This window comes from Pelecanus crispus, chromosome 1 (genome assembly GCF_030463565.1).
Source record: "Pelecanus crispus isolate bPelCri1 chromosome 1, bPelCri1.pri, whole genome shotgun sequence".
Lineage (NCBI taxonomy): Eukaryota > Metazoa > Chordata > Aves > Pelecaniformes > Pelecanidae > Pelecanus > Pelecanus crispus.
The window spans coordinates 219,495,184-219,517,626 of record NC_134643.1 but is presented as its reverse complement, the minus strand read 5'-3'; the positions used below and the strand labels follow the sequence as shown (position 1 = coordinate 219,517,626).

General features: G+C 37.7%; 1 protein-coding gene across 7 annotated transcripts in view; it reads left to right on the top strand.

The window, feature by feature from the left end:
* The window catches only part of DLG2 (discs large MAGUK scaffold protein 2), a 677,470-nt gene that overhangs the window by 428,054 nt on the left and 226,973 nt on the right, over positions 1-22,443 (top strand). For all 7 annotated transcript variants that reach the window (XM_075727693.1, XM_075727696.1, XM_075727698.1 and 4 more), the window contains 2 exons: positions 8,992-9,060; positions 19,226-19,382. In XM_075727693.1, the coding sequence (XP_075583808.1) occupies positions 8,992-9,060; positions 19,226-19,382 (226 nt within the window). The remainder of the gene's footprint in view (positions 1-8,991; positions 9,061-19,225; positions 19,383-22,443) is intronic.

Here is a 22,443-nt window from a genome sequence, read left to right as displayed (position 1 = left end):
GGAGCCTGCCCCAGCGTGGGCTTCCCACGGGGTCACAGCCTCCTTGGGGCACATCCCCCTGCTCCGGCGTGGGCTCCTCCCCGGGTGCAGGTGGATCTCTGCTCCCCGTGGGCCCCATGGGTGCAGGGGCACAGCTGCCTCCCCATGGGCTGCACCAGGGGCTGCAGGGGAATCTCTGCTCCGGTGCCTGGAGCACCTCCTGCCCTCCTCCTGCACTGACCTTGATGTCTGCAGGGTTGTTGCTCTCACATTCTCACTCCTCTCTCCAAGTACAGTTGCACAGTTTTGGGGTTCTTTCCCCCCTTCTTAAATACGTTATCCCAGAGGCGCTACCACTGTCACTGATTGGCTTGACCTTGGCCAGCGGCGGGTCCGTCTTGGAGCTGGCTGGCATTGGCTCTGTTGGACATGGGAGCAGCTTCTAGCAGCTTCTCACAGAAGGTCCCTATAGCCCCACCCTGCTACCAAAACCTTGCCACGCAAACCCAATACATACACATAAAATGAGCGAGAAGCTGAATGACTCCTTCCAGGCATATAATGCCACAAGCTTTGGCACTCTGCCTTTGAACTGTTTCAGTGTTCTGATTATTTAGTGTCTCCAGACATCCTTAATAGAATTTTTTTTGTAAAGTATGTCTGTCTTTCTATTACATTACAGAAGACCTGACTGATTAAGACATTTTTCTGTACTATAGCATGCATTTTCCTTTGGTGAAGCTGATTTCTTTTTACCCAGCAAGAATGCTTGTTGTTCTGTCACATAGAAATCAAACCATCTCCAATTCTCTTACACCCTGTGTGAATCATTGGAATGGTAATGCTTGGAAAATACTAATGCCGGAAGAGAATTAGGAGTGATAGCAAACACTAAATGAGGTATGGCATTTGAGTGTAGCAGCATGGCAAAAAAAACTTAGTGTTGTTGAATTGCATAAGCATCATGTCAAAGAGTAGGGAGGAGGGCGACAGCTGCTTTCTCCAAGAGGAATTGAAAACTGAGCGTTGTATTAGGCACTGGCACCAGGGTATCACGAGATGTAGGTAATTGCGAGGCCATGCAGAGTGCATCAGGAAGTTTTCTGTCATTCTAAGCAAATGCTTCCTATTTAAATTCATGAAAGTAGCACTACATCCTCTTCCACAACTGTAATTAGAGACAAACTCAGTTGTTATGTTCATGGACCATTTCCATCTGATATTGCTTAAGCAACTGAGAAAGTGAGATTTTTTCTTTTACCATTTTCCCTTTTTTTCCCACATACCTACATATGTTTTTCACTTGTTGCAAATATTTTAACATGTAAACCTCAGTCCTCAGCTGAAATAATTGTCAAACTAACTTCATCAGGGAGTATTTCAACTCCCAGGTGGAGCTTTACCATTCCTTATATCCATTATTGTTATATTATTGTTAATAATAACAATAACAACAACAACAATAATAATAATACAACTGAGAGGCTAGTAGGCAGACTTGAGATTTACTTTTTTTAACAGTAACAGAATGTCTTGGAATGCCATGGAGATTTAAGCATCCCACTTCTAAATACCCAAGTATGGCCAAAGTATGAGGAGAAGATATGAAAAAGGAACATAATAAATTAGAAGGATGGGATGAAAGGGAGGAATTTAAGCAAAATAAAAAATGTATGTTATAACAGAAATCAGTGACATCTAGAACAGAATAACCTCCCAAAAGAGCAATGTACCATGTCTGAGTGATTAAAACATGTCTCGTTTTCTAAAATTTGTTCCACTTAATTTTGAATTAATTTGTCACATTATTTTTTTCTTACAGTTTTCTCTTGGTATGCCTAGTTTGCTCAATACTGTGTTCTTCACAGTCTTATGTAAGTTTGTATTTGTGCTACATGGGAACATTAGACTACATGTGAAATTTCATCAACAGTATATCCTCTCCACTGTACTCCTTTAAACAGCATTCCTAATTATTTTCAGTTCTCCCCACATCATTCCAAACTTCTTCAGCTGTTTTAAATATGGTATTTCTAACTGAAATAATAATTCCTTCTCAGATAAGCATACTTTTTATATTTTAAAGCTTATCATTATCTCCTGCAATTACCTCAGCTGTAAGAAGGCAGATTTGAAGTCAGTGGATGTTTCACCACTTTGAAGATAGGTGCTGACTTAGGCGCACTGCTAACAAAGGTGGATAATTAGCTTTATTGCAGGAGCTGAAGCATTCGTCTGAGTCACAGTTTCACCTTGCATTCTTCCTTATTGCTATGTGATGCTAATTTAGGGCTGCAATAACTCAAATACTTTAAGTTGAGGAATGTGGCTAACCACTTCTCTTTGGCTACTCTTTGGGGAAGGAAGGAAGGAAGGAAGGAAGGAAGAGAGGGAGAGGTCGGCAACCTTGTTGACTTCACTTGTGCAAGTGAAATTACTACAGAGAACCTGAACGGAGATGTAGTGTAGTCCTCATTCTATGTATTTGTAGGTAGAGTGACAGCCTAATCCTTCATTTTGTTTCTTTTCTGTTTTCCACTGGGTAGGTGTTTAGCCTAGCAATACAATTTGTAGAATATATGTACAGATGCCATTTTAAAAAAGGAATTATGGTTGAACCAGGACACGAGGTCAGTCCAAAAATCCTCTCTGCCTGTACCTGTGCATGAAAGCAGTGTTACATCTCATGTGTGGCTTTGTTGCCTAAGGGTGATCTGAAAGTAGCAGGGTTGAATGTCCCATTCTCTGAAGTTTCTTATTTACCTCTGATGGGAAACTGTCTTGTTACTTTGACAGTTCTAATATGGGTCAGTAATGGTCAGTATTGGATATTATCAAGGTGTTTGGAGCGGAGATAAAATTAATACCAAAAAACCCCACTCTTTGGTCTTCTAATTAATCCCACAGGAGAGCAAAAACTCATTTAAGTTAGAAGTTTAGCTGTCGGCAGCATCAGGAAAAGCTGGTTTCACTTCACTGAGCTGAATTAAAACTCCACATTAATGGAATTAAAGCATGTGGCCTGCTTAAACTCTTACATCCATCAAAGCAAAGGCTTAGAAGCTTTATAAACAACTGCACTGCTACCTCCAATCCTTGACATAAGAAACAAAATGCTGAGAATACATAATAAAACCAAACAATGTTAGCATCCCCTTCACTGTTCTTCAGTGGAACCTTTTCAGTATTGTATTTATCAATCTTTTTCTTTAAGTATTATGAATAACAAACAATAGCTTGGAGCTCTAGTGTCTTTTTGTTATGGGTTGGGGTTTGGGGTTTTTTTCCCCCCTGCACAGAATGTATTGATAGGCAAATGCAGCTTGTACACTTTTCTTCTGCATGGCAGTTTCAGAATGGGGACCTCAAGAATGTTGCTCTGAAGCCAGTGTTCAGAGAGGTCTATATCCAGCCTGTGCCACCAGCTGCATCACTATTTCTTTATCAGAAGATGCAGGTCAATTGATTTAGGAAGCAAATAATGACTTTAATGCTGTCAGTTTTGACTTGTCAAAACAAAGATATATGAAAACAAAAGGTTTCCTAAATCAAGGCTATAGCAAATAGAGGGCAACTGTTCTTTGCTGATAGGAGATGGGTTGGGAGGGGAAAGCTGATGACTTTTCTAGTACTTTGTGTGTAAAGACAATGTATATTGGTTTTCTACAAGCAAAAGAAACCAGGGAAAATTTTAGATTCTAGCAACCTTCTTTCTTCCACCCTCAATGGAATAGGCAGGCTTTGTGATGAACTCTGATTTGTGTGTCATGGAGTCTGATCCTGTAATGTTAGTTTGTCCTCATTTTTAGTTGCCAAATTGCATTACAGAAGTTTAAAACACAGTAAATGTTTCCCTAATGTGATTGTTTCATCCCGGGTAGGAGTTTCACTGGGATATTGTGTGTTGGTGAAAGTGTCATTCGTGAAGGGCAGGCAGTAGTTCATTTGGCCCCTACAGGGAAAGAAGGATTTATGATGCTGCCTCCGTTTTCAGCATCACCCACACAGCAGAAGAGCCTTCAAAACAGCCTTCGAAGGGCTAGAACAGAATTAAAACTAAGGAGACTGGATATTTCTCTTCTTGTTATTATGATACTTATTGATGGTGTTATTTTCATAATAATCATTAAAAAATAAGTTGACACCTCACTGCTCTATTTTTAGTATTTCACAAAGACCTGAAACGGTAGGCCTTGTCTATGAAACAGGTTAAAAACAAAGAAACATCTTAAACACATTGACAAAGAGAGGTTGGAGCCTTTGCTCTCTATTTTGCCCCATATTCACTTAGAAGCTCATTCTTTGTTCCTTCACTCATACAAATTGTCTTACAAGAATAGTATATTCCCCTTGTCTCAAACTAAAATTAAATGGAATTAAGTCAAAACTGGTATTTTACGGGATGTGAGATTCATTTCTTCAGGGAAAATCCATCTTCTGTGGCTGGAGTACTGAGTAGTATATTGAAATATTATTACTTTATATTATTAAAACTATTGAGACATTCATTCTGTATCATTTCAGAGAAGGAGTAGCATTTTTATAAGCCTAAATGTTGAACTTTGAATACTTAGATCTGTGAGTGTAGAAATATGCTACTATATCTTAGTAGGGATGTAAGTGTCTGTGTTTAGGCATTCATCATAGAAAATGTTGGTGGCAGTAACCAAGAATTTTTATTTCCTTTTGTGCTACAAAAGACATGACACATACATAAGTGTATTAAGCACGTGATAGAAAAGGCTTCTTTCTGCTGGTTCCACTGCTTTGACAGAAGCCACTAGGAGCTTTATCTTTTAAGGAAGTCAGTTAGGAATGATATCAGATTGTTATTTCTGTCTCCAACTGGATAGCCATTTGTGTCAAGCAGTGATTAAATTGTACTTTTGATTTTTAGCTGTCATTGTATTCATGATGATACCTTAGAAGGCATAAGCTTATACTGAGCATCAAACTTGATTTTTATAATTATGTACAAAAAATGAGTGTTCGTATCACCAGTTATGAATTATTTTCATGAAAAAAGCAGAGGACTCATTTGAACTGTATGTCACAAGTACCTGGGATTGGAAAAAGTTTTCTAATGAGTGGAATATTGCCAGTAGCTGAGCCCCTTGCTTGGAAGGAGTGAGGTATAAGGTTCCTTGCACAGCTTTGCATAACCAGGCAGTCATTCCAGAGAGGGATACTGGTGACATCTAGTGCTTGAGTGGTTTGGTAATTTCAGGAGAATACTGAAGTGAAATCACTCCTTTAATTCATACTTCTGATGGGATTACAGGACTTAATAGAGCATCTGATATAAAAGAAAATAATATTTCCATCCTAGTCTTTTTTTTCATTGCATCATGGAAATGTGTTTTGTTTTCCCAAGAATCTGCTCTGCTCTCTGAATATTCTTCATTTTCCAGCCTGACTGGATAATCCTTTGGTTGATTTGTTTTTTCTTGCCCCAGCCATAACAATACTGTGTGAGGGTAACTACCACGCAGATGTGGTAGCACGGCACAAATCTCAAATGGCTGAGGAGAGTGATGAGTGAGTCCTGGGTACCTTGCCCTTCTGCTGAGATGTTACACATCTGATTTTCTGAAAGGGATGAACATCCTCTCTCGGCAAAGCAGGTTTTTGGAAGTGTTTTAGACTGGACACCCAAAATCAAGGAACCTCGTGGTCCTAATCACTTCTGGAAATGCTGTTTACTCTCACTTCAATTTTGTGCTTCAACAGTGGTTTTCCTTAGAAAGTTCATAAACAATATTTTCCCCAACCTTTCTAAATAGGAATTATATGTTCTAAACAATAATAATTTGCATTTATAAAAAGATGTCCAATTCTTTTGACATACGTGAATAGTGAAATCCAGTAATAAATTTATGAGAGTGCAGCCAATACCAGCTTTAGATCTAGGTAGATCTATGTTTCAAAAGGTAATTTTTTCCATGCTAAAGAAAAGTGTATGATTTCAAACAGAGATTTTTATAAAGACTAAGAGTTCTTGCTAATTCTGTAAAGGCCATTATGAATAGTATGGTGAAAAAATTCCTATTCTTTATTCATCCATTATATAAAATATTTAGAAACAAAGAGGTTATAACCTTCAGGTTTTGCACAAAGTAGCCTGGGTCAAGTGTCAGTCCTCAAAGGTAGTTAAATTCATCAGCAAAATGCACCATCGCTGTGGGGACTGAGTCTATTACAGTGACCAGACCGGTCCCTTTCCTCATTTTGAATCTTCCAGTGCAGGAGCAATAATTCACCGTTCTCTAAACTACTTCGGTGAAGGTAGCCCATTTTTTTATTTGCAACATCCAAACATAGTCACATCCCAAGTGCTTACTATTCAATATGTTTTTGTGACCATCTTCAGTTACTAATTCTGTAGATAAATGGGAAATTGTTTGGTTTTAGCACTTAGCAGCTGAAAGTCCTACCTTTAACGCTGTCATAATTTCACTCATTTTGAAGCCGGTCAGAGTTACATAAATAAGTTTGCTGCAGTAAAAATAGGACAATGCTGAAATCTTTTTTGGGAAAAGAAACAAAGCTTTCAGAGTTCAAGCCAGTTTGGCTAGTTGTGGTTGGATGTAGATATTGTGGCTCTGGTCGTAACAGTATGCCATGGCTCTAGTAAGGAGGAGATCTTGAAACAGGGAGAGGTAACTTAAATGTTTTAAGGCAAAGAGCCATATCACTTGTCATTCTTCAGCTACCCTTTCCTATCACATTCTTTTGAAAAACAGAACACTACGCATTTGTGAAATAAACCCAATTCCTGCATGAAACCTTCAGCTGCTACCTTACCATGCCTTGTTAATAGTTTTTTTTCCCCACAAAATATGTAGCATCTGTTGCAAGCATATGAGCTGCTTGTGTAAAGTCTCCATCGTGGGTTTGGCATCGACAGTATAGCTCAGGCACGGCTTTGCTGTCCATTTCTTAGAAACAGACCTTGACATACAGTGTGACTTAGAGGGCTGTGACATACATCATCGTCCCTCCTCTCTGCTGGGTTCTTGTTTCTTGTACCAACCGTATTTTTGCATCTCTTGGTGCAACTTCAGGGAACAGAGTTTCTGAGAGCCAAGCTGCACAGAGAAAAGATAGGGGAGTTATGGCTCTGCTGTGCCACTTCTGTCTCATGTATACAGGGGGAAAATTCAGGGGAGAGGCTGTTCCCTTCCTTACTAATTTTGCGTGGGAAGCCGGTACGGGAACCTAAGGATGTATGTTCCCTTTGAGCCCTGTAGAGGGAGAGGGACAGAAGACAAACCACAACCTAAGCTTGAAATTTTTAAAAATGCATAAACACTAAAAAAGGGTAGTTTAAAAATACACATCCTAAGTCAGTCATTTGCAAGATGCAAACTTAATGTGAAATTTCAACCAATTTTCATAAAATACTACTCTGCAATGTTTGTCAACTAAACTGTTCTGTTCATACCATGATGCCAGAGACTCATGATACTCCTGTATATCCTATGTCTTGCTATAAAATAGATAAAAACTCTGTAGTTCTTCTTATAAGGGGAATATACTTTCCCACAAACTTTCTGAAATACTCAGAACAAGGATGAATACAGCAGTTTACTAACATGACACAAGAGCACAATGGTCGCAACAGGGAATACCAGCAGGTAGCAGGTCTTTTGTTTGTCCTGTGGCATGTCACAAGTCTATGCTACGCAGAAAAATCATATCTCTTCCGTCAGACAGAGAGTATTGGCTATTCTACAAGATAAAATGCATGTAAAATAGATGTGTTGCTCACTGATGTTGAATGTCTCAGCTTTTAATGAAAATAAGGTGTGATTCTTCTGAATAAACAGCTCAAGTTGTATACAAAGCTTGAAAGCAAGACAAAATCTGCAGTTAGTGGAATCAGTGATATAAAACTGACCTAAAGGGGTTTCTTTAATGTGTATTTTGCATTATTAATACTGGGCCTCGCTATGTGGTGTAACTGTTGTGGAGTAATTGCTGGAGGTGACTTAGACATTAGACTTAGATTTACAATTTCAAGAAAAACACAGTGTTGAAGAAGCTACCGTTTAAACTAATCAGAGGATACACCCAGGTGCTTCTGCTTTTTATTTTTCTTTTTTAAACACGTTGTCTTGGATAAGGAATGCAATTTATTATCACAGAACTGCTTTTGACTGATGCTGTGTTGTTATCCATTTACATTTACATGAATAATAATGGTACAATACTATTATACAATAGTACAATATGAAGTTAACCTATACTGCGTAATTTATTGGTTTTATGTAATATAGTAACTGGGTTCCTCAACCATGACAACACATATGAAAGAAACCATTAGGCCTCAGGCTTTTCAATCAAAAAGATTTTTCTTTTACAGAGTCTGTGTTTTGCTTACAAAATATGATGCTTTTTCTAAATGTTGTGTCTTAGATTGATATAATTCCATGTGGAAAAAACTCGAGCTACTTAGAATCTGATAGAAATAGTGAATGTTGGTTAGCATTCTATGATTCTACGATTCTACGAAATCTGTAAAATTCAAAGTTATATTATGGTGCTATATAAGCAGTGCATGCTCTTTTTTACTGAGCAGTCTGCCTGAGAAACACTGAGAATTAGACTGATAACATTATTATTTACTGTTTTACCTGCCGCTCTGAAATTAACTTTGTGGTTTATGGTTAGTACATTTAGCAGAACAATTAGCATCTAAGTTATTTTAAGTCACTGAACTGTGTGTGTACATACATTTTTTAAAAAGAATAAAAAAGATATGGGGCAATTATTCTCTTCATTGTCTGCTCTTAAGGAGGAATGAAACCTGATTTTAAACAAGAGAGATTGTAGGGTTGAGCCCTTTTTTGAAGAGATGAGCATCACTGAAGTCAAAATGCTTTAGACCTGTAAAACAATCCGATTGTTACTTCTATTTTGGCATTAGCTAAACTGCTAGAGACAATACGAAGAAGAGAAACTTCTATTTCTTTAACAAATGCTTTTCTTTATTCTTCCTTGGTCATACAGTCATTCCCAGCACAGCACTGCAACGCGTCCACCCACAGTGAGCTTGCAGCGGACCATTTCTGTGGAAGGGTAAGATGATTCTCTGTTGAAGCTGCCTGTAGAGCTCTCATACTAAGCCAGACACTGAACTACCCACATACACATAGCTGTTAACTAAATGTGGTTTTGCATACCACAGTGCGTAAGCCTGTGAAATACAGAAATAAATACTTTCAAATTAGTACTGATCCTTTTTAGATACTGAAACCGAAAGGTTTGGTTTTCATGGAGACGAGAATACCTGTCATGGAGGTGTATTAACTACAACCTCTTCAATTCATCTCACTAGACTAGCGTTAGTATTTACATGTGTTAGCTGTAAAATGGTTCACGCTGGTCATAGAAATAGCCAGTGAAGTCTTACTCGATTTTCTTAATGTATGCATGAGCTCTTTTTGACAAAGCAGTGTCCCAAACTAAGGATGAAATACTGATAGAGAATAATAATCCTGTGCTGGTATATATCTGTGTATATTAATGTGTTAATTATAGAGGTATAACTCTGAGTACTGAGCTGACTCCATTTTAACAGAAATAATTGGGTGAAATATGAATAATTCACAACTACAGTTAACATTTTTGCATCTTTATGATATTAGAAAAACCGATATTTAACAAACACAGATTTTGGTTGCACTATCTGATATGGTTTACAAAAAATGTTATATTTATTTCCCCCTTCCCACAGAAATGTGGAACTGTTTGAAATATTTTGTAGTCATGGGTAATAACTTGTCATTGGCAGATCTCAGGTCCTATTTCAAAGCTTTCCTTTCTTGTCATAAAAGTGAGAATCCAAAGTTTACACAGAGGAAAGATGTTATCTTGTTGTATTTTGGTTTATGCTACAACATTACCGTGGTGCAGTCAGAAAATAAAATGATAAATACATGAAATAATCCACTCCTAAGTGAAGCCTGAAATGTTTTTCTCACAAGTCTCAATTTTTTCTTTCTTATCTAGATATAAGATCTAAGATCTTAAGTTTTTATTTAAAATGTGTAGGACAGCTGTAGTAATTATTCATTGAAAATAAGACTGAATAATGAAATTGCTACAGGAAAGGTGCATATGGCTTAAGGGGCGTCATCTGGAAGGTAATTCTATAAATGAAGCCCACATCATCCAACCCTCTTGCTCAAAACAGGGCTACTTTCAAGTTAGATCAGGCTGCTCAGGGTCTTGTCCAGTGGACCTGTGACTATGACCAAATGTGGAGATTGCACAAGTTCTGGGCAATGTTTAAACACCCTCATTTTGGATTTCTTTTCTATATGTCTCTCTTTCTCTCTAGCGAACAGAGAGTCATAATAAATTCCCCTGTCTTTTCCTCAAATCAGCTCATGAATAAATTGTTTGAAATAAAACTGAGCTTCAAGAACAAGTTGATAATTAAAATGTTGATTGGATAAAAAAAGGGGGAAAAAAAGAAAGAATTGCTAAACTGAGATTTAAGGAAAGAAATTTGATTATCATGTGTCTGACTTGGTCTACTGGACTCCATAATTCAGGAGGTATCCTACAGGTTTAAACTCCTATTGAAATTGGGAAACCAATCTGTCTGCATGAATTTTTCGATGAACTGCAGAATCTGTACTGGCCACGCAGTTAGCTTGCATATATTGTGTATGAATCATTAGAGCGCAGGAAATCTGCAATTGATATTACAGGTCTCCTGCTGTTCAGGAGGTAGAAGAATATCTGGCTTGTAATTACTACTAATCAACTTACACTGAGTCATATTTCATTTCACCTAGGAAAGTGGGACTGTTAGCCTATTACACCACTGAACAAAAATAAGCAATCAGCTCGGCCCTAAATATTTCATTATGTTAAAGCTCGATTTATTCTAATGTTTTTGTGAAGTCCATGCTGCTAAGTATGTTTATAGCTAATACAATTTGAGGTCAAAACAAAGGGCTTTTTCTCCTTTAGGAACTGGGTTGCCGTCAGTAGAGTCTTGTATTTAGATGACTCATTATATTGCTTTTGAGATGCACTTTGTAAATAGCTGCTTTACCTGCAAGGCATCCGTAGCACACACTTAGATTTGTGGCGTGCGTGCTGGTTCTGTGTGACTGACTGTGTAGTCACTGAAGGAATACAATTATTGGGTCCTGTGAAGGAGAAATTAAATATGGGAGGGTTAAAGAAATACAGAGGGAATTGCATTCGCTGGCATTTATGCCTTTCCACCCTGTTAAATATGTGATAATTGAGCTGGCTAGAATAGATGTTTAAAAAACTTTAATAGTTTTTTCATCTAGGTAATGGATTCATATATAAAAACATCTTTTTTTCAGGGAGGGTTTTTGTGGACTTCACGTACAGCAAAAAAAATTAGTAGCAAGGTGAAAAAAATAAAGATGTTTTTAAAGATTAAATTTTCTTTATATTCAAGCCATATATTCTTCAGTGTCATAAGTGTACATGAGGTGAACAGATTTATTATGTGTATAAAAGCATGAACTTCACAGGTGTTTGATGTCATCGTTAGTGCGATCTAATTAGTAATGATTTATTTGCATGGTTTAAAAACAAGAAAACGATAATGTTTGAATTTGAAACTATTGTTGGTTTGAGTTTTTTGAAATGGTTTTAATGAACAATTTTAACTGTGAGTATTCAAAATAGGAAAAATATTGGATGAAAACTAAAACCTGTTATTTGGAAATCCTGCTGTATTATCGCATGAAGCTATAATGTTAGTGGTGTATGATAGCTATTGTCTCTGCAGTTGACATTCAGACAAAATTGTATTTTATATGCTACCAGTTATCTCTTCTGCTGAGCTGCTTAGAAACTGGGATTTCAACTTATTTGATCAAGAGTGTTTTGATGGAAATTTTAAACTAATTTATCAACGTGACTGAGTATCTCAAATATATATAAATTTACATAAATAAACAGCATTTGAACCATGACTAAGGGTAAGAATTTTTATTCTGAACAGGACAGATGTTACAGACTGCTTTGTGTTTCAAAAGTCTTACATAAAGTAATTCTGGATGTTTGCTACTAACGGACTGTGTATTGATATTTTGAAACATGGCTTAGAGGCACTGCTATTTTTAGGTATTCTTTTAGTCTTTGAATGCTTCCTGTCTCCTGATAGTGCAATGCAGTTGCCTATCACCATTTCCATCTCATCTAGCTTCGTTTACAAACTGAAAAGCTGGAGCATTCATGGTCAATAGGGCCATCGAATGCTGTAATAGTTTATAGGAAAGTGGTTCCAATATGGAAACAACAGTTTTTAAAAGCAGGATGCAAAGCAACCTTTCTAGTCTGGAATTGCCTGTGTTGGGTATGGCAGGTGGAACACAGATGCAGCTTTCAGGATTTATTTTTATTATTACCATGTAAATAATGCACCTCTTTGATCAGAGGAGAGAGACAAGTGCTTATGTGAGACAAAGTATAAATGAATAAGCATACTGGAATAATCATCTCTTTCAAAGTTAAAGAAGATATTAGCTGTCCTACATTGTCGCTCTACAAATCAATGAGTTTTCTCAAATCTGGGAGATGTACTTCTGTGCATTTAAAGTAAATGTCAGGCATCCTGGTAAAAACATAGACCAGATTCACTTTTCAAACAAGAGATTATTCCTGTGTGCCAATTCCATCTACCTAGCTGTAAGCAGAAAACATTGCCTGGTGTGCAGGCTTTCATTTCTCTACAAAAGACAAAATGAAAGACTGTTAAAGTCCAGAGGGGTTCCCACAAAACAAATAAAGTTGCACATGTATAAACCAGTGCACTCATGCATGCATCAGTCAGGTTGAAGCCTGGCTCCCAGTAGGTTCCCTCGTATTAAATATACTTCAAAGTTTGTGACAAGTTAGACATGATGTTTGCAGAATAAATGCATTAAAAATGTAGTCAGTATTAAAGTTCGGATAAAGTATTGCTTCTACAGTTAATGCCAACATTCATCAACAAGAAATGCCAAGGAAACCATAGTCAAAGAAACAAACAAAATACTTGTTTCAAGCAGAATGGATAACTGTAGTAAGCAAAATTATATTTTGCTATGTGATAGGATAAATTAACATCTCATTAAAGGCTGGATGCTTAGATGTTACTATATCAACATTTCGTAAAATGAAATAATAAGTCACTAATCGATTACACGTAATGAAAATGAATGCTCTACACGACCAACACATTGACTCAGTTTAAGGCGGCAAAGTTATCCCTCTGGCCTGTGATGCTCAATGTGACAGCAAAAGAGGAAGGTTTCCTTATTTTTGTTATTTTCAATTGTAATTGAAATCAGGGTAATAATAATTAAAGTCGCAAATCAGGGGTCAGACCCCAGTGGGTCAGGTGCAACACTGATGGGTAACACCGACGAGTTCAGCCTCTCCCAGGCTCGGCGATGGTCAAGGACCGGGGGCTGGAGAGAGGCAGGAGAAAGGAAGGTGTGCCAGCTCCCTACGGCTGCCAGGTCACGGCGTTCCGGAAACCTCACAAGAAAGGGAGATCAGAGGGAGGGCTGGGGAAGAAAGCAAGGGGTAGTGCTGTTTCACATCGTGATGGAAAGATTTTGCCAAGCCTAAGAGGGGAATAACAAGGGGAAAAGTAATAGCCAAGATGCCACAGAGGTGCTATTGCAATAAAACAATAGATGAGAGCACTACAGATAAATTTTTCTTTAAATTGTTGTGAAGCAGACCTGTAGAACGTATAAAAGAAAATTTAAACAAGCTGAGTAAGTTTGGTTTTGCCTGAACTTCAAAGTCTTTTAAAAAGGTGTGTGTATATTCCAGGCCTTCAACCACTTAAGCTTTCAAATTCTCTCTTCTGTGATTAATCAGATTTTAAAACATCAGACACACTGGCACATTCTCTGTCCCTCCTAGCTTTCTGTGTTAAATGCTGTGAAGAAGAATGTTCTATCTCTTTGAATTACCTTCTTTAGGTCCTTCCAGCATGAATGCCCTTTGGCTATCTGCAATAAACACGCAGTTATTTATCAGAATTTTTTGCAGCATAAGAGGAAAACTGGAAGTATTGTACTGAAAAAGAAATGGCTTGATTAGCCACCTGACTCTAAGCAGGCATAGCTCAGAACCCACACACTGAATTGTCGGAAGCCAAATGCCGTACTGCTGAAGAGAAGGGTGCTTTGACCCCTTCGATTTGGGTTTTTTTTTCCCCCGATGTACTACTAATGTGTGGCTTTAACCAACTAATACAGTTTCCCTCTGCTTCAATATTCCCTCCTGCTATTTGCTACTCTAAGTAGCTTGAATGTTGTTACGTTATATGGGTGTCGTGCTTTGCACAGAGGGTGTGGGTGCTGCTCTAATGCGCGCAGCAAGATAAATAAATATTCTTCTGGGCTTTCTATGACGTGTGTTACTGTAACACCAGGTCAGCGTGTGCGTGAATGGATCTATGATTCAATACCCTTTGTGAAGCAAACAGCATTTTTGAAAAAATACCCACCAAAAAACCCATAAAAAACCTGCAGCCAAAGCAAGATCAAAGCCATATTTCTAAGCCCCTGCTGATTTGGGATACCTCAGTGATTGTGTGTAACTGAAGAACTCTCTGGGGTCTGATATTTGAAAGCACCCAGTGTGCTTAATATTTCTGTAGATGTTCCAAAAAGGACGAAATCATTTCAACACCCCAATTTTACAGATAGTGCAAAAGAAACAGAAAGACAGAGCTGTGTCAGTGTGAAATGAATACTAAAACTGGCTGTATTCTTTAATGTAGCCAGCAGCACAAAATAAGCAAATTAAAAATGGATTTTCTTTCAGTCAGTTACTATCAAAATTACTTGTTTTCAGAAAGTTCTTTCCCTTTATTTATCAGTCCAGTTTTTAATCTCTTAAATTAAATCTATAATTACTATGGATTCACAATCTATAGAAGGATGGTAGGGATACTAAATTTTTTTTGTCTTACCATTTTCTTATTGTAAAAGAGTAAACTGATCAAAACAAGTATTCAGTGCAAATGTAGCAAATACAAAACACTTAGCTATTTTCAAGATAATGAACAACTAAAATAAACATGAACCAAAAAAATGTTCAGGAGGAAAAATGCCTCACTTTTTTGATTTATTTTTGTTAATCACGTTTTTATGAAGGGAGAAATTTTCTTAAGTGTCGAAGCTTTACGCACTCTGATTTTTTAGTACTTATTGGTTTCATGTTAATTTAATAATACTTTTACATCAGGCCTGCAATTTATAATGTGCTTTACAGAATCTGATCTGATGCATTCCCTGAAGCAAGTAACCAAGTCCATCCAAATTGATTCTCCCATTGATTTCTGACCCTGCAAATTTGTGTGGATTGCAGCACTTTATGTGCTCCTTTGCTCCAGGCTTTATTATAGTAAATCTTCCTTTCTTCTTTCTCTACCTTTTTAATTTCTTCCCTGTTCTCCTTTACAGATGCACTGTCTCCCTTTATCCTGTTCTCTCTTTTCTTTGCTCTCCCCCCCCCCCCCCCCCGCCCCCCCCCCCTTCTGCTGCCTTCTGTCAGTCCAGGAATGTTTTCATCTCACACTCCTTTCTAATTTCTGCTTGATTTCCCCTGCTGCTCTTCTCTGTTTGTATTTGGTACAAAGCTGCAGGAGGGCATAAAACATGCACACACAGAATTAAAGTGCTAGTACACTTTGTTAGCACCTAGAAACTTACCTTCAGCCGTATTTGTCACAGAAGAAATTGTAAATGGGATAAGTAGTTAAAGCTGGAGGCAGAAACATGCATTTCAGAAACACTGGCTGCTAGACTGTTCCTTTTTACTAGGTAGCTACAGAGTGCCACCTATTGTCTCCAGACAAAGCAGTGAGCTTTTAAAATAAGTTACCCTGAAATTACCTTTGCCTCGGTTGCTATTTTCTGTAGAGAACCACACATTTTTACTGAGTGCATTTGCTACAAGCAAACGTATTTCACATTTGAGCTACTTTTCTTTCACTTCTTAGTCTCCCATCACCATGTCATCTTTGTCTTTAATTCCATTACCTCCCTTACAGCATTTACCTGCATTCTGTCTAACGTCCCTTCATATGTGTGACAATTACCTTCATAAAGAATTTTAATAGAGGCAAAGGAGTTTTTCCTAATGTTGCTTCCCAGATATTCAAGAAAAATTGGAGCACCTGTTCTTAGATCTCCTTAACCATCATATTAAAAGAAATGGCTATAAATTTTTTATAACAGGTGAATAAATATGTAACATCCTCACCATTAGCTTTATCAAAAGTAGCCTTTTCTTTGGGTGTGGCTAAAGAATTGACAGGTAACTCATTTCTGCATTACTCTTCAGAGAAAACCTCATCAGGGGCTGGTATTGTATTTGCTTGCTTGAGAAACTCTTTCCTACTTTAACTTCATAGCATGCTACAAAGCTTTGTTATCATCATAAGGGCTTTTTTCATTTTCATACTAAGTACATTATGCAAGTGTGAACCATGATATATTTTAAAAATCTTAGTCATTTATTATACTACGATGAATTGGCATATACCTTCTGCTTCCTGTAGTTTTTGCAGTAAAGTTGTGGCTAAATGTTATTTCTGTGATGATGAGAACACTTGTGTGTTCTTGAAGCCACCTTTCAGATTCTGCAGGATACTCAGATATGAAAGAAATATGAAGACGTGTTACAGTTGGTCAGTCTCTATACAGCCAAATTCGAGTCATGACCAAAATGACCTGACTAGGCTAAAGAGCAGGAGCCAAACCCCATTGTGTTCTAATCACAGCTTCTGACATTTCCCCGTGATTGTTTGAGCTTCCTCTGAACATAATCATCCAAGAGCAGAATGTGAATTTTGCTGTCAAAAGACCAAAATTACAAAACAGCACTGACAGCATTTTAGGCATAAATCTGCTGACTTGATCAGAGACAGGGATTAATAACCGGGCCAACTTTTTGTTGAGCTGCACAGCTTACTATTCAGTGGATACCCAGTTGTATTGACCTAGTTTTGCCCATAGCACTGGCTTTCAACTTTATGATCCAAGCTGCCTGTCATATGTGGAAATACTCAGTTTCATTTTGAAGAAGAGCTCTTCTGATTTCTCACCAACAGAGCGTGTAAATGTATTTGTTTGACTTTACTGCCTCTTTTCCCTCAATGCTCAGGTAAATAATAATGGCAGTAGCTCAACTTCTTGCAAGGTATTTTTGATGTGTAGGACTCAAAGATGACCATATCAGTTTGTGGATGAGGAAATCGAAGCTGGAAGAACAAATTATTTGCCAGGAACACTCAGCAGCACATAGGCTAAGTGGGGGAAGGAATCCATGCTTCCAGCTCGCTGCCTTAGTTTTGCTCCAAGCCCCAGGCCACCCTTCTTAATTAAAAACCTGTTTAGACTTCTTAGATCTGAATTACATTATGTCTAATCTGCACATATTTAAGAAGTGTTGCTAAAAGTGTTGCTACAAGGCAAATCAACAGCAATGATCCAAAAGAAAAGAAAGCCCCTTTTGTTTTCCAGTTGGTTAAAAATACTTCAAGAATATACAAACTCAAGACAATATGGGTTTTTTTCACAGCTGTATGTTTAAAAGGTTGGGTTTGGACTATACAAAGTTAAGAAAAAGTTGTAAGATGGAGGAGCATATGGAGCAGGACTAATACTTTCACTAAAGGTTACAATCACTTTTAAAAATGTTACAAAAAATTTGCTTTAGCTTTTTTTCTTTCAAAAATATTAAGCTTCGGTTAAAGAAAGTTGAGATGTTATTTAAAGATCATGATCAAGCTGGGGATACTGTTTGAACATTAGCACTGGTCAAAGATGAACAAACACCTACTGATTTTGGAATTATCATGTAAAGGTTAAAGTCCCCATGTATACAGCCATAAGACTTAACTCACATCAAATAAGACATCCCTCGATACATCACTTCTCTCCCTCCCTTTTTTTTTCTTTTTTTTAAAAACAAAATGGAAATGAAAAAGCCATTTGTATGATGTAGAACAGTTACATAGTATGCAGGAAGTATTTGATCTTTTTTACAGGAAGCATTCTGGAGCATGTTTCTGTAGATGGGGGAGGCGTGTGTGTGTTTACAATTGTCACTTTGCTGGTAACTTTTATTGGTAAAAACTGAGAATTAGAAGAACATCCTATTTCTCAGTGAGGAGTCACAGACACGTAAATGTATGTGTTTGTGAGTATTTGCAGGGCTGGGCTTAAGATTTACACATACTAATATAACAGCATTTACATTTTTTCTGAAACGTAAATTGTTTGAGGAATTTGAAATGGGGTAAGTACCGATAAATGGGAGGGGGGGGGGGGGTGTATATGTATATATGGTTGTGTGTGCTTGTGTATCCAAGGGAGAGACAGATCTGAGGCCTTGTGTGTAGGGTAGAGATTGGGAACTGGGATACCTGGGACGCTTTCTCAAGGATGCTACCTTGATTGCTTAGGAAAATCATGTCTTTCTGGGCATAAGTTTTCCCATCAGTAAAATGCATGTTATTATGTTTATATCCTTTGGGGCACATTTTCAATTTATAGATGGAAAGTGCTGTATGAGATGTAGCTGTTATTATTTATTGATTTCCATCATAATTAACAACTTTTTAAACCAGTAAGACAAAAGCAGGTATCCCTCAGTCTGGTTCAGTGGCAAAGCTGCTGTGTGACTTCACAATTGCAAGCTCCTGATAATGTCAAACCTGAGTTTTTCATGAGATTCTGCTCTATTAGCTTGATCATGCAAATGTTATTTGCTCCAAATCTGTCAGGATCAAACACACTTGCCGTTGCTTTGCCTAGCATTTTTTTTTTCCTTTGATCATTTGTTTAAAAAGCAAGACTAGAACTTGAAAGAAATAAAGGTACCATATAAAGATTGATTCTACTTGTATATATAGTATTGCTATAAATTGGATTAAAAAATATCTTCAGTGTTTTGTTTTTTCTTTTAATAAATCCACCACTTAGTGAAGATGACTCCAATGGGCTGAAATTAATAGAGGTGTTTGGATCAAACCATGAGGGGAAAAAAAATAAATAATGCTGCTTAATTCCTACCTTATCTGTTCTTGAATTAACAGATTTATCTCGTTGTTAAATGGTTTCTTTGGGCAATTGTGTCTTAAGCAAAATATAGTATGCTTAGGATGCCTTGAAAAAGGCATGCACACTAAGAGTTTTGAATGGATAAACTTTATCATTTTGTTTCTATACAGAGAGCCTCGAAAAATCATCCTGCACAAGGGCTCCACAGGACTTGGTTTTAACATTGTGGGAGGAGAAGATGGGGAAGGCATTTTCGTGTCTTTCATCCTAGCAGGCGGGCCTGCTGATCTCAGCGGAGAACTGCAGAGAGGAGATCAAATTTTGTCTGTAAGTATTTGTGTTGGGATTTGCTGGCCAACTGCTTAATCTTGTTCTTTGTCTGTACTGCACGGGACACACAAAGAAGTCTTTTTGGTTTCCATGTTGTGAAATCCAAGCTGGGAACAGTTTATCATTGAATATTTTGTTCATTTGCTCTCAGGTTTTATTGCATTTGTTAATGGTGTTATCTGCACTTAGCCCAGAGTGAGACTTTTCTCTGCTTAATGCTATCTACAGTATGGCAACACCACAGAGAAGACCTGAACACAGTGCAGACCTCAGCACCTCCCAGTTTAACTCATCATCCAATTCCATTTTGCCCAAAATGCACTACTGAGTCCAAAGATATTTCTCAATTTCAGCTTTGCTTTAAGGAGAAAAAGCAGTATGATGAGATCATCTAGACTGGGGGTGCCATCTAGTGTGCACTATACTGCTTAGCAAATAGCCCAATACAAGAAGATTAATTAGGTGATGTTAATTATCTCTGTGCCTCTAATGAATTTGATGATCACTCTGAAATTAATTTTGAAATTTTAGATGATAAAAGGCTTCATAGCCTGAGGTTATATTTTGCATACTTAGTCTTAAAAACATCTTTTAAATTTTTCTTTCATGTATGTATTGGTAGCACGCATTTATGTTTTAAGCTCCGTCAAGTAATTGAACATCTGACCGAAACAATCTTAATGAAAAGGATTTTGAATGACAATGAAAGCCTTGAAAACGTAGTTAAATATCCATTCATTTATGCTGCCTTACAGAAAGAAGAAACTATCCCAAATTGATATAGTTGCGGCTGTTTCATGTGAAGTACATAACTAGCCTTAAGGCAAGGAACTGAAAGACAGGACTTAGTCATCCCAGATGAGTGTCGGACCCACTAGGCTGCAGTGTCGCTCTCACTCCCGCTGTCATGCTTTCTGTCCCTGTGAATCTTGCATCCTTGGCTGCACTTTGGTTAGCGCCGGGGTGGAAGGTGGCTTTAGCCTGGATGGTTTGTGGCATGGTTATGCACCACTTTCCTGGCCAATGTTTAAATCCCTTCATGAGGAGGCTGGAACTGTTTTCCCTACATTGCTAAGGAGTTTCTTGGCCACTGGCTTATTCTGTGACAAGTGAATTTACCTTCCACCTGTCAAAGTTTTGGTGTGAAAAGGTGCCTGGGGCTGCTTTGTGATATATGGAAAACCTGGCGAGTTAGCAGGGAATGCTGTCACCTGGAGTTGTGAGGACTGTAATAGTATATTTTATCTAGACCTGTTCCTTGAAAATGCTTTAAGAAAATAAGTAAAAGATGTCTAGGTGCCTTAGAGAGATCCCTAAGTAGAGAGTTCATAGAAAACTGCAAGAAAACCAAAATAGACTCTTAGAAGGTCATCAACCTGAAGAGATAAGGAAGACAGATGAGAGCACAGACAAGAAACCCGAAGAATACAAATGGACATTTCTTCAAGACAATTACACAATTTATTTTTCTTTGGCTAGATGTAGCAAAATAAGCCTGACTGAAAGAGCACTATGAGATCAAAGCCTTTCACAGTACCTAGTGTTCAGAAATCCAGCAGCTCAGATAGAAATTTTAAAGTCCATTTTTTTAAGCAAGGGTATATTTAGCACTGTAGGATACTGCCATAGTTGAATTTTTAACCCTGGTTTTTGTCTTTTTTGTAGCAATGTCTTCCATAAATTCTAATTAAAGTTAACCAGTGTTGCTGCAGCATTTACTTGTCATGCAAGAGTAGTTTATTTGTTCATTGAGCAGAGAGGGATGGAAATTATTACTAATTTAGACTGCATGCATATCCCCAGGCAATCACCAAGGCAGGCACTGCTGACTTATTTAGTCACAAATAACTATTATGAATCCATTTTTCCGTATTCGCACAAAACACATTTCATGTACAGGCTACTTTTAGAGCTGATTAATCTTAGACCGTTGTCTGGTGAAGAGTCCCAGGCACCTTAATTTTATAAGAGCTGCACAAAGTAGGTCTGTTTGTCTCTGTTTATTCTTTCTTGTCTCATCCCTCAGAAACACTTATTTGCCTACTGAACTGGTTTTCCCATTTGTTTCTCAAAACATGACAAAACTGATTTACCAAGAACAAATAGTACCCTCAAAGCTAGCATTTCTAATTAACTCAGGCTTGGTTAAATTTCTTTAGTTAGGAAGCATAGTAAGTGATTTAAACTTTGGAGATCTGAATTTAATTCTCTGATTTTGCTGTTGTCCTTCTGTGTGACCTTAGACAAGGTGCTTTATTTTTTTTAAGCCTCAATCTTCCACATGGAAGAGGAGGATCACAGTAATTTTCTAATTCATGCTTGTGCAGTGAATATGGCAAAGTGTGACCGCTTGAGAGATGAGTATACTCTCCTTTGGAACGGTACCTATAAAAATACCTTAAATAGACTGGAAATCCATGACTTAGACCCAACAAAGCTAGGAAGATGCATTGCCTTTGTGTGACACACTGGATGTATAGTCCCAGAGTCAGCCCACAAGGCTTGGACAAATCCCATAACCTCTCTGCCTCTCCTCCTGCCTGCTCGCTGCTGTGTGATAGGGAGGGCTCCAAAGCTAAAGCCCTCAAGGGGCTCTATAAAAGGTTATGCTGCAGCTTTGGCTCAAAGGAAAATTGAGTTTATTTTCCCAAATGCCACCAGATGGCATCACAGGATCAGTAACGATAGAGATCTGCCTTTGGAAACCGACCAAACCCTTAGGAAAAACAGTGATAGCTGTATTTTTCTGGTTTCGGTTCATTGACTGGAAATGTTTAAAACTTATCTCAGAAAGCAGGCCGATATTCTCAATGCTTCTGTGCAGAGAAAAAAAATGAATCATATCTGAACTTTGAAGGTAAATTGAAGAGTAATGGAAAAGACTCTGTTTCAAATACTAAAACTTTTCAAATAGCAAAAAATGAATTATAGTGTTACATTCATGATAAGCTGTTTTTTCTCCCTTAAAGGTAGGATTTTTCTACTGCTAGTTTTTTCTTGCTATAATTCATTATGGTCTTGTGAATTAACACCAAACTAAACATTTTCCTTCTCACTT